Source organism: Acartia tonsa, chromosome 10 (assembly GCF_053477335.1).
Source record: "Acartia tonsa isolate MP-2025a chromosome 10, ASM5347733v1, whole genome shotgun sequence".
Taxonomy (NCBI): Eukaryota; Metazoa; Arthropoda; class Copepoda; order Calanoida; family Acartiidae; genus Acartia; species Acartia tonsa.
Genome location: NC_137269.1, coordinates 7,188,173 through 7,204,738, shown reverse-complemented (window position 1 = coordinate 7,204,738; position 16,566 = coordinate 7,188,173). Strand labels below are relative to the sequence as shown.

Here is a 16,566-nt window from a genome sequence, read left to right as displayed (position 1 = left end):
TAACCCACCGCACATCCTTTAAACGATCTTTTTTTAATTTGGTATGCATCTCCTCCGGGGGCACTTTGATTTAGGGGAGGGGGAGGGAAATTATGTAAAATGTTTAAAATACCCCTCCCCCCCCCCTAGACAAAGAAAGAGATTTGCACGCCACTGTGATTGGGGATGTACATTAGTTTACTTTATTGTCTTATACCTTAATAAACAGGATATTATTTGAGGTCATACTTACATTTTACATACTTGTTTATACAGATGCTTCACTTATTACAAGGTACATTGTTGAATGGGCACCTCTATTGATGCATGCTTTAAAGTAGCCCCAGGCCCAAAACTCAATTAAATTAATATCGGGCTGCTGAGAGGCCACATTTCCTTAGAAACGTGAGTAGCCGCAGGATCCAAATTTCCACCCAACTTTCAAGCTACCCTTACACACGGAGGCACTTATTTGGACCACAGTTGAGCTAGAACGACGTTCTTTACCTGCTATGAAATTGCATGAAGTTCCAGCTAGAGTTGTCAGCGCATCCTATACTCTAAAATGAGTTTTAAAGTTTTGTGTGTCCCTGAGAAATTTTCACGATTTTTGGCGTTTTTGACATCTCAAAATTTGCCACATTTCACTTTGCTGGAGTACTACGGCCAAGTCATTTCAGATAGAGAGCTCTAGTCTTTTCTAGTGTCTAAAGCTTTTTATAGTGGGGTCAAACGTCCTGATTGGTCAAGTAGTTTTCACGCTATGGCCCTTTAAAAAATCCGGATTTATGAGCCCCACCCTGTATGTTATACAAAAAATGTAGTCAAAAAGTAAAGAAATCATCATGCTTTAAAAGGACGCACAGAATTCCTATTTTGGTAACGATTATAGAGTTGTTACGCTTCAAGAACCGTATTTAGAAATCAAATGGCCAAATTTAACATGCTAAAATTTACGGACAGACGAACGGACCGATCTGAATTGTAAATAAACTTCGCCTTTTCAAAGATTAGTATTCATATTCATTTTAAAGGTTTCGTGATTTTATTAGCGTTTTGACATATTCCACTCTCTTTTTTCTTTGTTATAATACTGAACATCTGACTAACGGTTTGTCAGTACAATGATATTTCTGCGCTTCGTTACTTATGGATGTTGTCATCCTTGTTAAATTGTTTTCAACTAAAATAATAGAAAATTATAGAAATGGAAAGATTTCATGATAACTTCCATACATCTTCCCTCCCCCATATTTAAAAAAAGAATTAAGGTTGTTTCTTACTATGCCTAGCCCTGCAAGACTACGCGGTATGCAATATAACCTAACCTTAAGTAATCATCTATAATACAAAGTAGAACGATGTCTGTCTGTTTGTGTGTTTGTTTGTGTGTTTGTCTGTTTGTTTGTAGCGAAGGATCTCGCTAACCGCTGAACCGATTGGGTTCTCCTTTACAGGGTAGCTTCTCATAGGTCCCGGGAAGGTTTATAACTATTTTCTCGGGGGGTGGGACACCCCTAACCCCCCCAAAAATGAAAAATACCCCCCCCCCCAAAAAAAAAAAAAATAATATTTTTTTTTCTTTTTAAAACTAAAATTAAAATAGTGGGGTCGACTAACCCCCCCCCCCCCCCCGAAAAAAAAATCCCCCCCCCCAATTTTTTCTTTTAAATCTAAAATACGAAAAATTGATTTGATCAAACCTCTTGGGGCAAAGCCCCTAGAGGCTAGGGGCGAAGCTGCTAGTATTATATAAAGTAGTAAGCTTTTTTTATCTGTAGCTAAGGATCTCGCTAACCGATGAAACGATTTGGTTCTCCTAAATAAATGGTTCTGATAGGTCCCAGGATGGTTTTAGGCTATTACATTTCCATAAAAAGTCTGGGAATGGTTTTAGGCTATTTTTGTGCCCTTCCTTCGAATATAGAGCGCCTAGAGGCTAGAGGCGAAGCAGCTAGTAAAGAAATAAAGGACCCAGCTTTTTTTAAAATTCATTTTAAAAAATGAGGGGGGTTGGGGTTTTTTTAGAGCTTAAGAGGGTACTTTGTGTGATAGCACTAGTAATTTTATGTAAAACCTATGAGACTTTCAGGAAATGTAAGTGTTTAACTTCATGATAATCTTATTCTATAAAGTTTTTTTTGTCTGAACCTTGAGATTTAGATAAATACTGAACCAAATGAGTTTTCCATTTTTGGAAGCTTCACATGACGGTTTTAGGGTATTATTTTTTTAGATTTTAGTCTTGGTTTCATGCTATTTTTCTAACCACCATTTGCTCTTTGAATACGGATCAGCTAGATGCTAGGGGCGCAGTTGCTAGTATGATAATGAAACATATATCTAAAGAATCTATTTTGCTAGTGCGTTTACGTGTGTATGTATGTGTTTGTATGGGTCTGTTGAATGATGTTTGCCCGCCGATAGCCACAGACTGTGTAGATGCTGCATTCAACTCAAGGGCTGTAGAGAATAAAGATAAATAAAATAACTTATTTTCTCGTATTCATTCGAATCCGGTGGATATGAACCGGTTCTCATCCATACGAAAAAACTATGTCTAGCATCGTATTATATCCAGCTTTCTACGAATATAGAAATGTACAATCATAAGATTAAAACCAGTTTTTTAGCCGGTGCCTTCGGCACCACGGGGCTAAAAAAACTAGTTTTAATCTCATAATTGTACTTTCTATATCCGCGGAAAGCCGTTTATAATACGATGCGAGAAATAACTATTCTCGTTATTCTCCCCAAATTTTTTGTTAAATATAGGTATTTTAAAGGGGGGAGAAGGGTGTTGTAAAATCCCATATTCGGCTGTAAGAAAGAATTTAAATTATGGCGCGAAGCTGCAATAATTTTTTGGTAGGTTTCTAATACATATAGGTTCAAATATTTGAAATTATTTTGTAACAAAACTTTTGGGAGAGCTACTATTATAATTTCAGTCCAATGTCCCCTCCCTCCCCGGGGTCCAATTGGGGTTTCAGGGAATGTACCCATGTTTTACAAGTTGCACATGTAGTAAAGTTATGTCTAGGAAAAAATTACGTAAAAATTAATTTTCATAAGGATTAACAAACAAGTTGTATTGTAATGTGGAAAATTTATGGATGCAGTACAGGCAAGGACATACAAGCTTTTTTTGTGAGGTTGGGCAAAATTAGGGGTTTTAAAAGTTTAAGAAAGGTTGTTGGTATTCTGATGTATTTTTTTTATATTTTGATTTGGAGTAAAATTAGGGGGTAAAACACCTCCTCCTGTCCCCTTCTGGACGTCTATGAGAGCAGCCATAAGTAAACGTTGAAGAATTGAATCTCCTTTCATTTTTTCCTGGCCCCTCCCAGCAGAGTTTTAAAAAGTGAATAACTCTCCCACAGCGAAGTCCATTGGGGGGGGGGGGGGGACGGGGTGGATGTCGTTGCCTCTATGATATAAAGACTCCCACCCCCAAAAGAACTTTGAAAAGCCAAATTTTTTTGAGAATATCCCCCCCCCCCCTAGAATCATAAAATGTTGCCCCTAAAAATTTTTTGTAATTCCTCTCAAAATTTGAATAATACCCTGCCCTAATTTTTATTATAAAAAAAACAGATGTCTTTGGACATTTTTGTTCATGTCGTAAAATGTGGCTTTTTATTATTATTGCAGTTTTTCCTGTTTTAGAGACTTTTACAATCACTGTTTCTAATTGATTTAAAACTATCCCTTCATGTAAATTTCTCGTGTTCTTATTAATAACAAGGACGTCAACATCCATAAAAGCGAAGCTCTAAAACGGTAGGACTAACGAACATTAACATTTGTAGAGTGTCAGAACTGAAAAATCAGAACATAAATGTATAAATGTCGAATCAAAATTGTAAGTGAATTTGTTGAAAAACTGCTTAAAAACAGGATAATGTTTAAGGACATACTTACGTTTTTAGGACTTGATTATAGAGATGCTTGATTATACTTTGTTATCCTTGGAATCAGTATTAAAAAAATCAGATGAACCGGATAATTCTAACATACAAAAATTTGATGTCAAAAAAGTTAAAAATCATCATGTTTAAAATGGACGTACGGACATTCTGGTAACGATTATAGAGTTGCTACGCTTTCTAAATCGTACCTAACTACTACAGAAATCACCATGCAAAGTTTGAAATCGGTAGGAAAATTCTAACATGCCTAAATTAACTAAAAAAAGCTATCCGTTCCAGACGGACGGTCGGACGGACGGTCCGACCCTAATTATAGAAAAGCTTCACTTTTTAAAAGGACAATTGATTCTATAAATATCTTACTTTTTAGTAGCGCAAGTTACTCTATAACTAGGGTTGATCCGTCCGTCCGTCAGTCTGAGTCAGTTAGATTAAGATTTCATAGATTAAAAAAAAAGATAGATATCTGTTTTTTTAGTGTAGATTCTCTTAAAGGCATGTTTAACAAATAGATAACATTTGCAGCCAGCCCGTTCCTTAACTCCATTTTACCCACTTGTATCGGTTCATCGGATAGCGAGATCCTTCGGTAAAAAAGAAAGACATACATCCTGATACTATAGGCTATGCCCCTGGATTCCCCTAGAGGTAGTTGATGTGTGGGGAAGGGTGAGACGGCCCCCTATTTAAAATTTTAGTCTATAAAGAAAAAGTAGGCATTTTTTTCTATGAGCTATTATTCTTAAAGTGGTACCCTTCCCCCAAATTATCATAAACCTTCTCAGGAGTTAAAATTTTTACAACAACAGGTAAGAAAAGGCTATTGTAAAACTTCTGGTACAATTGCAATTGACAGTTCAATATCCCCACCCTCCCTCCCTTGCTCCCTGATTATTTGAAACCATTTTCCTGAACCAATTTTCCTTCAGTATAAACTGCAAACTTTACTTTGTACTTTAGGCTTCTCTACTGCATTCCATAAATTCCCAGGGAGGAGGGGAGGGGACAATGGATTGAATATTTTAGGAGTCTCAAACCTTGGGGACCTGCTTAAAGTGTTCGTGAAGATTTTTGGGACTTTGGGGAATAGCGCGCATTTGCCGCTGAATTTGTTATAATTCTTGCAGACAAAAATCAATAAAAATAATTAATACAATTTCTAGCAGACAAAAAATTTATATGGAATAAAATATTTCCGCTGGTTCTCACAATTATTTTTTTCTCAATGAAATATCATTTCATAGATAAAAACTCTACTGTGATATTTGTGTAATAAACAATCATAAACCCTAATATTTTTAAATTTTTGTTTCTTGAATTTTGGTAGTAGTTGTAGTTCTAGGGGCGATTTTTTGTGATTGATTAAAGAATGTTTACTGCATTGTGGTGTACTGGTAACCTTATTTTCAAGTAAATGCTTTTTTTCTTAAAACTAATTTTTTTCTAAATTAGAATACCATGAACACTTTAATATTTTCTTCAAATTTTCTGTATAAATGTGGTTTTCATTGCCTTTCAGCGAAAACTCTTAAATATAATTAATTGCTTATTTTCCCCATACATTTCTTCCTGTTAATCATAATTACACACATAAACTCAGTATTAAAATATATCTGTCCTTATATAAAAGTAAAAGGGTATATGTCTGTGTGTTTGTAATGAAGGATCTCGCAAGCCGCTAAAGAGATATGGTTCTCCGTTACATTGAAGCTTCTTATATATCCCTTCCAATATCCATCCTAAAAAATCACTTAGTCTTTTTGAAACAAAAAACAATTTATGGGTCGATTAAACACTCCCCTTCCCCCCTTGCGCTATTGTTTTCTAGTCACATACAACATAGCCATTGGTTGTATGTCAACATATTGCTTCATACAAATACACAAATACAATATACAAAGTACAAATATACACATTCTTTTCAATATTTAATCAACCTACAATATGCAAACAACCAAATTAAAAATATAGTTTTGCTGTAAATTTCCCTAAAAGTGCCTAGTCAAGCACTTAAGCCCCCACCTCCTTTATTTTGAAATAGATTAGAAATAAGAGAAGGGGGGTGAAGTCAGGGGTAGCTATTCTAACAATCAATTCTACAAAAAAAATCACAAAACCTTTTAGAGGTGAAAGTACATTTTATGTAATTGAAGAGGGGTGGGTAAGAAGGGGATAAAAAGGGGAAGGGGTTTGTGGGTAAATTTTCCTGTAGAATTGTTTGTCAGAATAACATTTCCTTGTCCCTGGGTAAAGTTGTTTTTCATATGTTTGTCTTATGCATTTAACCCCCCCCCCCTCCCCCACTTGCCAAATTTTCAATTTGATTTTAAAAATAAGTATAGTATAGCTCGCCAAGCACTTTAAAACAAAGCACTATTCATAATAGAAGAATAAAGTCAACTAAGAAGGTAAACCATTTGTATTTTGAAGTGGCATTCAGATGCAAAGCTCCTTTTCCTTCCAATAGTTGCAATTTTCCTGAATATTTATACTTTCAGGCAGGAAAATAACCATGGAAATTAATCAAATACAAATTTTTAAAAAAATAAGTACCTCTAGTGCTGCGCAACCACTAGTTTTAAATTAACTGCCTAAGAAAATAGTGGAAATTTTTTGTTTTGGTTGCATTGGGGTTGGGGGTGTCCCACCCCCAAAGAAAATAGCCTAAAACCACCACAGGACCAGTAGGTATATTCCCTGAAGAGTAGAATCCAATCAGTTCAGTGGTTTCTGAGATCTTCTGGGACGGACAGACATCGAGCTTCTTTGTATTATAGATTTACTAGCGACTACGCCCCCTAGAAGCCTCTAGGGGTACTTAAGGTAGGAGGGGGGAAAGTCGACTCCATCCCATTTTATATTTGAGTTTTAAAAGGAGTAAAAAATACTTTTTGGAGTGGAGGGGGGTAAAGACACCCTCCCCAAAAATAGTTTCAAACCTTCCCAGGACCTATAAGAAGCTTCACTGTAAAGGAGAACCATATCGGTTCAGCGGTTAGCGAGATCCTTCGGGACAGACAAAAAACGCTTACTACTTTATATAATAGGATATGTATGTTCAGGTTATGGCACAGGGTTAAGCCAATGGATTATAAATTAATCTTCACCTAATTATTCAATATAATATTCCTTTCCAGAAATTCTATAAATGAGGAAAATAGGCGTTGTATATATATTTCATTGCTATTGTACCCTCCCTTCCTGGGGTTTGATAATTCAAGGATGACAACATCTATAAAAGCGAAGCTCTGAAACGGTAGGACAAACAAACATAAACACTTGTAGAGTGTCAGAACTGAATAATCAGAATATGAATGTATAAGTATAAACAAAATTGTAAGTAAATTTGTTGCAAAACTGCTTAAATACTGGATACTTTAAGGACGTGCCTACATTTTTAGAACTTGATTATAGAGATGCTTCGCTTTAAAGATTGTGCTTTGTTGAAATAGGAATCAGTATTCCACAAATCAGAACAATCGGATAATTATAACACATTAATATTTATTGTTAAAAAAAGTTAAAATTCAACATGTTTTAAGTGGACGGGCGGACTTTCTGGTAACAATTATAGAGTTGCTACGCTTTCTAAACTTACTACTACAGGATTCAGCATGCAAAGTTTGAAATCGATTCTAACATGCCTAAATTAACGAAAGAAGCTATCTGTTCCAGACGTACGGACGGACCGACCCTAAATATAAAAAAGCTTCGCTTTTAAAAACAGAGAAAGCGAGAGCTGGAGAAAATACAACGGAGAACGGACGGAGTCAATGAGAAAATGCGGGAGGAGAGAGAGAAAGGGATAAAATGTTCGGAAAAGTATCTAAAGTCTGCAATAAAAAGCGTCAAAATAGAAAATACACATACACACACACACACATACATACTGTAACTTAGTAAGGCCCCAAACACGGGTATGTCAATATGTCTTAAAGACATAAAATCAAGAAATTTTTGAAGAAAAATATTTCAACAAACGAACAATGACAAATGTAAAGTGACAACACATTTTAAAAATATCAACAAGTCTACAAAAATTTCGAAAATTTTTCCCAATATTTGTTAAATGCTTAATAAAGTTTTAATTTTAGACTTAATTATGAAGATGTTTCATTAAGCTAAGCTTCTATTATTATGATCCGTCCGTGCTTATTCAGGCATGTTAGAACTGTCTTATCGACTTTAAACGGAAGTTGATTCCTGTAAGAGTTAGGTACGATTTAGAAAGCGTAACAACTCTAAAATCGTTACCAGAATATCCGCACGTCCATTTAGAACCTGCGCAATCTCAACATTTTTTGTATGATATTTTTATCCTATTCACGTGATTTCGGAGTGATTATGTTCGTTTGTCCTACTATCTGATTCTAGAGCTTTGCTTTTATGGATTTTGTCCTATAAAACCTCTTTCTGGGTTCCACAGTTGTTTTTTCTCATAAAAATGTATTCATTCGAATCCGGTGGATAGAAACCGGTTCTCATCCATACGAAAAAAAACTATATCTAGCATCGTATTATAACCAGCTTTCTACGAATATAGAAATGTATAATCATAAGATTAAAACTAGTTTTTTAGCCCCGAGGTGCCGAAGGCACCTCGGGGCTAAAAAACTAGTTTTAATCTTATAATTGTACATTCTATATCCGCGGAAAGCGGTTTATAATACGATGAAAGAAATAACTATTCCTTTTTACTATCGTATTCGTAGTAAATCAATATAACAGATGTCCTATCAGGGATGGAGGGAACATTGAACTGTAAATTACAATAGTACCATAGACGTCCAAGCTTTTTTTTTGGGGGGGGGGTAAAATTTTTTTAAGGGGGGGTAAATCGCTTTTTTTTTGGGGGGGGGGGGTAAAATGGCGATTACCCCTACCCCCCAAACGCAAATTTTTTTTACCTCCCCCAAAATTTTTACCCCGGGGGTAAAATTTGCTTGGGGGGGGGGTAATTACTCCTCCTGAAATCTGTAGGCCGGGGTAAATTTTGTTTACCCCCCCCAAAAAAAAAAATTTACCCCCCGGGGTAAAATTTTTTTGGGGGGGTAATTTAAATTTTATTAAATATTTAGTATTAAAAATACCCCCTCCTTTATGGTTGGAAGTGCCTACGGCACCCCCAGGGTAGGGGTAAATTTTAAATGGGGGGGGGGGGGGGGTAATCGCCACTTTACCCCCCCCCCCCCAATGTCTTATAACCCCGTTTCTTATTTCGTTGCTACTTTAATTGGATTGTGATTGTGGTTGGTTTCAAACTAAGACAAAACAAACGTTTCAACCATTAATTTTAATCTCCGAAAGTTTGATTTAGTTTTATAACCTTAAATTTATTAATTTATCATCCATTGTCTTATCCCTTAAGATCCCTGTGTCTCAATAAGGGTTGAACGTTAAATACTTTGAAAAAGTCAAAGTGTTACAAAATACATTAAAATTTAATGAAATAGCAATGATATAGTTTAATGATTGTATTTTTGCTAGTGGTAAAAGTGGCAGCACACCATGTCCATTATTATACTGTATTTTATCAGTTTTTCACCAAATTTCTTACTTTTTTGTTTCGACTCTTAATACATTTATATTCCGATATACAAATGTTAATGTTAGTTTGTCCTATTGTTTCAGAGCTTCGCTTTTATGGATGTCATCATTGTTACTTTTTTGAATTTTAAATAAAATTTTGCTTATTGAAGTTACTGAATATATATATCCTTGTTTCATCATATAATTTTTAAATAGAACTTTTACGACCCTTTCAATGTTATAGTAAAAGAAAAACTAAAGTTTTTGACTGAATTTTCGCCCATTTAAAACAAGCTGATTTTCAACATTTTGACATAATTTTTTTATCATATATTTGTCATATTCATCTGATTTGTATAACAATGATTCCTTGGGACAATAATTTACTATATTTTCAGCGAAGCATCACTATAATCACGTCCTAAAAATGTCAGTATATCCTTAAAAAAAATGTTGTACTTAAGCAATTTTGCAACAAGTTCATATTCATTTATTTAATACTTTTTAATCAATATTCTGCTTATTAAGTTTTGACACTCTACAGTGTTCACGTGCTCTTGTTTCACCGTTCTTTATGGATGTTGTCATACTTGTTTAAATGTAAGGGTTTCCCCGCTCTTCTTAGGGCGAAGCCACAATCTGCATAAGGAAATCTATAATACAAAGTAGAATGATGTCTGTCTGTCCGTCCGTCTGCCTGTCTGTCTGTCTGTCCGTCTGTCCGTCCCTTAAGATCTCGGTAACCACTGAACCGATCGGATTCTACTCTTCAGGGAATATACCTACTGGTCCTGTGGTGGGTTTAAGCTATTTTCTTGATCACCTCTTGGGGCAAAGCCCCTAGAGGCTAGGGGCGAAGCCGATGGTGTAAAAATAATTTGCTGAAGGATTTTAGGTTTAATTGGCGTAAATTTGTAAGTGACCTAACCTCAGAGAGGGAGGTATCATTTGGCTGTTTATTACACTAGTCCCCAAAGTTTGATGATAACATTTTCTAATTCGTTGGCTTAAAATTTTTGAGGGCTTATATCGAATTTTGATTTGTTGGTTGACTAATAACTTCAGTGTTCAAACGTTTCAACCATTATTTGTGTATAATCATTGGGAATGTACTTCAATTTATCGGCCATTGTCTTATCCCTTTAGATCCCTGGCAAATCCACCTGTTAGGATTAGTTCCAATTTTATTTCTTCTTTGTTTATTGACCGATTAAGTCATATAAATTTCAAGCTATTTTAGTTATATTCTTGCTTCAGTTATAATTATAACATTTATAAGCGAAGCATTTCTATTATTAGGGTCGGACCGTACGTTAAGGTTTGCTTTTCTTGTTAATTAAAACAGGTTAGAATTGTTCTATCGATTTAAAACTTTTCATGATAATTTCTAAACAGTTAGGTACGACTTAGAAAGCGCAGCAACTCTATAATCGTTACCAAAAAGTCCGTACGTCTAATTAAAACAAGTTGATTTTTAATTTTTTTAAACAAATATTTGTACGTTAAAATTATCCTATTCATTTGAATTTTGAAATACTAATTCCTATTACAACAAGGTACAATGTTACAAGCGAAGCATCTCTATAATCAAGTCCTAGAAATGTCAGTATGTCCTTGAACAGTATCATGTATTAAACAAATTTACTTACAATTTTGTATAGACTTATGCATAAATATTCTGTTTATTCAGTTTTTACACTCTACAAGTATTAGTGTACAAGCGCTTATTCTTCCAATTCAATGAATGTTGTCATCCTTGTTTCAATCTCTTATTTTGTACCAATAATCCTTATAATAAATGTCTGTCTGTTTGTTTGTACCGAAGGATCTCGCTAACCGCTAAACCGATCGGGTTCTCCTTAATAGGGAAGATTTTTTAAATTGTAGTAGATCATCGTAAACTTTATAAGTAGATATTTATGTTTTATTAGTTTGAAATCATTGTTTACAGATTTTAAAAAATGGAATCTCGCTATGTGTTTACGTTGGTTGCCTTTGTTGCCAATATGTTTGCTCTTGGTGGCAGAGATTCTTGCAGGTCAGTCCTGTCATCGTAACTAGACAAAGTGTCTCAAATATCAGCCATGTGACGTCATAAAAATGAGGGTTTATCCATCTCTTTTGGGATTTTCTTTCCCATTTCTCCTCTCATCTCCCTCATGTATATGACGTCACATGTCTGATTTTTGAGACACTTTGTCTAGTTACACTTTCATCCTTATATAAAAGTGACAGGATGTCTGTCTGTGTGTACCGAATGATCTCGCTAACCGCTGAATGATTCTCCTTTACTGTGTATGTCCTGGGAAGGTTTATAACTATTTTGGGGGAGGGTACCACCACCCTTCGATGAAAAATCGCCCTTATAACCCCCCCCCCCTAACCCTCTAAAAAATATTATTCTTTCTTTGAAAACTAAAATTAAAATTGGGGGATGGTCAACTCCACTTCACTCCTAGCCTCTAGGTGCTTTGCCTCAAGAGGTATAATTACATCTGTTATTACCTGGAGATGCCCCCACTCCACCAATATTTTAAATAATTTTTAAAAAATTGGTGGGGGGGTTGGGGGTTGGGGTTATCCCCCCGTCCCCAAAAAAATAGCCTAAAACCACCACAGGACTAGTAGGTATATTACATGAAGAGTAGAATCCGATCGGTTCAGTGGTTACCGAGATCTTAAGGGACAGACGGACGGACAGACATCATTCTACTTTGTATTATAAATAAAGATTAGATTCTCTCTCTGTATGTTTGTATGAAAAGCTTCTTACAAAAACCTTTCTCGCAAGCTAGCTAGGTGTTAACGAGGAGAAATTTTTGTTATTTTCATTTGTTTTTTGGAAATACATATATTTGTACAGATAAGTTGTTATCAAAATCATGAGGCATTTTTTAATTATGACAATTTTAGATTTAACATAAAAATTTATTGAATATTTTCTTCACTTGTTAAAAGTCGCTCAAAAAAATTCTGACGTCATAAAAATGAGGGATGAGGAGAGGAGAAGTGGGAAAGAAAACCCCTAAAAAAGAGATGAATAATCCCTCATTTTTATGACGTCACATGTTGATTTTTTTATATACTTTCTCCACTCACCTTGTTTAAACTAACAAGTAAAAAGACAATCGTACAAACCAACAATAATATTATAAAGGTGCTTCGCTGCAAAAAAAATAAGATTCATAAAATTCATAAAAGCGAGACTATAAAATTAGACGCTTCTAACATGTGTCCTAGAAACACTAAATTTAAAAAATCAGATGAAGAGGATAATTGCATCATATAAAAATTGTTGTCTAAACTCAGGAATCATAATGCAAAGTTTGAAATTGATAAGACAATTCTAACATGTCTAAATTTACTTTGAGAGCTATCCTTTACGAAAGTACTATAACCGACCCTATTAATAGAAAGGCTTCGCCTTTAAAAACTTGTAATTTGAAAACAATGTTATAAAATACAAAGAATTTAAATAATTAGAATTTTCACATGTAACTTAGTATTTATGTAACTAAGAAACGATATAATTGTAAATTGTAAAAATCACATCTGGCTTGAATAACAAGTAAGACATTGTAGCTATTTTTCAATAAAAGTTACAGGATGTCTGTTTGTACAGCATGATCTCGCTAACCGCAAACCGATATAGTTCTCCTTTCTTTTTAAAACAACTCCCCCCTAGAGGCATAGACATTTAAGGTTGGAGGTAAAGAGGTATTTAACACGTGGACTCAAATTTAATCCCCTCAAAATAAAAATAAAAACTTGGTTATTCCTGTCTAGAGGCCTCTAGGGGCGTAGCGGCTTGTGTTTAATTGTTAATGGAAACAGTAATGGAATAAAAAGTTTGAAATATTCCAATTCCGTTTTCAATGTTTTAAAATGTGATTTTGTTTTTTTGGGATTTTAAAACAAGGATGGCAACATCCTTAAAGGCGAGCTCTGAAATGGGGGGACCAACAATCATTATCACTTGTATGACAACTGAATAATCAGAATGTAAATGTATAAAAGTCATGAAAAAATAAAAAAGTAAATTCGTTGAAAAACTTCTAAAATACAAGATAATGTTTAAGGACAATAATGGACATACTTACATTTTTAGATCTTGATTATAAAGATGATTTTCTTTTAACATTGTACCTTGATGTCCTTGAAATCATTATTCCAACCATCAGAATAATCGGATATTTTATCACATAAAAATTTGTTGTGAAAAAAGTAAAAAAAATCAACATGTTTAAAATAAACATACGGACATTCTGGTAATGATTACAGAGTTGTTACGCTTTCTAAATCATACCTAACTACTACAGAAATCACCATGCAAAGTTTAAATTCGATAGGACAATTCTAACATGTCTAAATTAACGGAAAAAGATATCCGTTACAGACGGATATCTTTTGTATATCTTTACTTCATAACAACTGTGTCTTTCGAATTTGTGTTTGTTTATGTTTTTATTAAAAAGTCTGATGCATGTTATCTTATGTAATCTAAATTTCTTACGATTTTTTTTAAAAAATAATAGACATAGAATATCTAGATAGTCCAACTGACCCCATTTTTTTCATCAAAATAAAAAAAGGAATTTTTGCAGACAGAACTGTTTTTTACATTTTGTTATGTACTAGATACGGGTGACGAAATTTGAGACGAATTTATTTGACGATATAATTTTTAGAAAGCTAACTTTATTAAAAGAATTTCATAACTAACTTAATATATGCTTTGTCATATGCTTCACATTATACAAAGGAAGAATTTTTTACACGAATTAATTTACCCAGGAAAAGCCCAAGAGGTTTGATCAACCTAATTTGTCGTATTTTAGATTTTAAAAGAAAATAAATGTTTTAGGTTGGGGGGGAGGGGTTAGTCGACCCCCCTTTTTAAAAAAAAAAGTAATAGAACGATAAAAATTTAAGTTAACTTAAAAAAAATGACTATATTTCTTTTCAATAAGAAATACACATATTCGTTCTACTACTATTTTTAAGCCTTAAAACTCACACCTTTACGGATTTTTAGCGCAACCTACTCCTTCCTTTATATATACGATTACTTGTTTCAATTTCTTTCAAAAGCATGCTTTTAACCTATATATTAGACTATTTACCTGCGACCATCTCGGTATGAATCTCGGTATGACACTGCGTCATAACTAAATATGTTAAAAATGGTTCATATTGCTGCTATGTCAGGTGCGCGACATAAATTGTTAGCGTAGGGGGAATGGTTTGGGCCATTAACAGATGCATCTCATCACCATGCACTGTTAGGACTTCTCAGACAAAGGTCGTGAAATCAAATGGTTTGTTGTCTGTTGGATGTTAATTAACATAATATCCTTGAGTGTTAAGAGAGTATTGCAACCCATTACAAGCGGAGGATGATCTGGATTCTCTAGATGATCACTTCAAAATCGACGTAGAATCCTGCCCTTATGAGGTACGGTATATATTGTATCATTTTATAAGCATTTTCTCCAAACTTCCAATTACTTAGTCAGACAGACTGACAAATAGTTGTCAAAGATGGCCATATTAGCATACATTCATTCAGGACAAACAGTCAATCGTAAATTGTAAAAAAAACATATTTTTAAAAGCGAAGCTTTTCTATAATTAGTGTCGGTCCGTCAATCCGTTGCAGTTAGCCCTTTTTGTTAATTTAAACAGGTTTACATTGTCCTATCAATTTCAAACTTTGCATGGTGATTTCTATAACAATTAGGTACAATTTAGAAAGCGCAGCAACTCTATAATTATACCAGAAAGTCCGTACGTCCATTTAAAACATGGTGATTTTTTATTCTTTTGACAACAAATTTTTGTATGTTAAAGTTACCCGATTCGTCGGATTTTTAATACTGATTCCTATTACAACAAAGGACAATGTTATAAGCGAAGCATCTCTATAATCCGGTCCTAAAAATTAAGTATGTCCTTTAACAGTATCATGTATTTAAGCAGTTTGCTACAAATTTACTTACAATTTTGTCCGGACTTATTACTCTGCTTATTCAGTTCTTACACTCTACAAGTATTAATGTTCGTTTGTCCTACCGTTTCAGAGCTTCGCTTTTGTGAATGTTGTCATCCTTTTTTAACAGAATGAAACCCTTTGAGGTTAACGTCCTGTCTCATAGTAACTATATAAAAATTTTTAAAATTTCAGAAATGCAGTGATAGGGAAATGGGTGGAAAATAACCTCCCCCCCCCCCCTCCTCTACAACTTTATAACTGCTATTCTGACTTTGGTAGCTTATTGTTATATTAGCGGCTACGCCCCTAGAGGCCTCTAGTCTATAGTACTCAAATATGTCTATGTTCCGTTGAATTCTCTCTTTTAAAATCGAGAAAAGTAAAAAAAAAATAGATTTTTTGTGATTTCTCTTGGGAGGGTGGTGGGCCAATAAAACAAGTTTTTATAATAAGATTTTAATTTTTTTATTTGAGGAAAATTGTCTACTTAAAATTATTTTCATTATGGCTGAGAACCGGTTTGATCAAGCGTATATTTATCGGGTTTGAAGCCATACAACTGGAAAAATACAACAAGTTTAATTGAAATAATTATATTAACTTTCAATTTTCCTCAAGAAAATCATTCTAAGAAATTTCACACGATCACATCAAAAACACATTTGTATAATTCTCTAAAATAAGACACGTGCACAGGAATTGCCGGAAATGTGTGCGAAGCGCGTCAAAAAACATGTTTGCTTTTTCTTAGGGGTGTGGGGAGGGGAATTTTTCTCTATACTTTTCATGAAAATTAACTCTCTTGATTTTTTTAACTTTTCTGTCAAAAACAATAAAACATTTCTATTTTTTATACAAAACTATCAGCTAGCCTCTAGGAGCAATTAATGTAGGAGATGAAATTGTTAAAAACCTTGCCTGAACCTGCAAGAAGCTTCATTGTTAAAGCGAACCATATCGGTTCAGCAGTTAGCGAAATCATTCGCTTCAGACAAAAAAAAACCTATTACTTTATATATGTAACTAGCGGCTTCGCCCCTAGCCTCTAGGGGCTTTTCCCCAAGAGGTTTGATCAACCTAATTTTTGGTATTTTAGATTTAAAAAGAAAAAGTAAAAAAAAAATTTTTTTTGGG

At 34.2% G+C, this 16,566-nt stretch overlaps 1 protein-coding gene across 1 annotated transcript in view; it reads left to right on the top strand.

The window, feature by feature from the left end:
- Nucleotides 1–16,566, top strand: part of LOC145330289 (sodium-dependent phosphate transport protein 1-like) — a 48,698-nt gene that overhangs the window by 8,092 nt on the left and 24,040 nt on the right. The window contains exon 2 of the mRNA XM_080174929.1: nucleotides 11,395–11,478. Coding sequence (XP_080031055.1) covers nucleotides 11,402–11,478 — 77 coding nt within the window. The 5' untranslated portion in view covers nucleotides 11,395–11,401. The remainder of the gene's footprint in view (nucleotides 1–11,394; nucleotides 11,479–16,566) is intronic.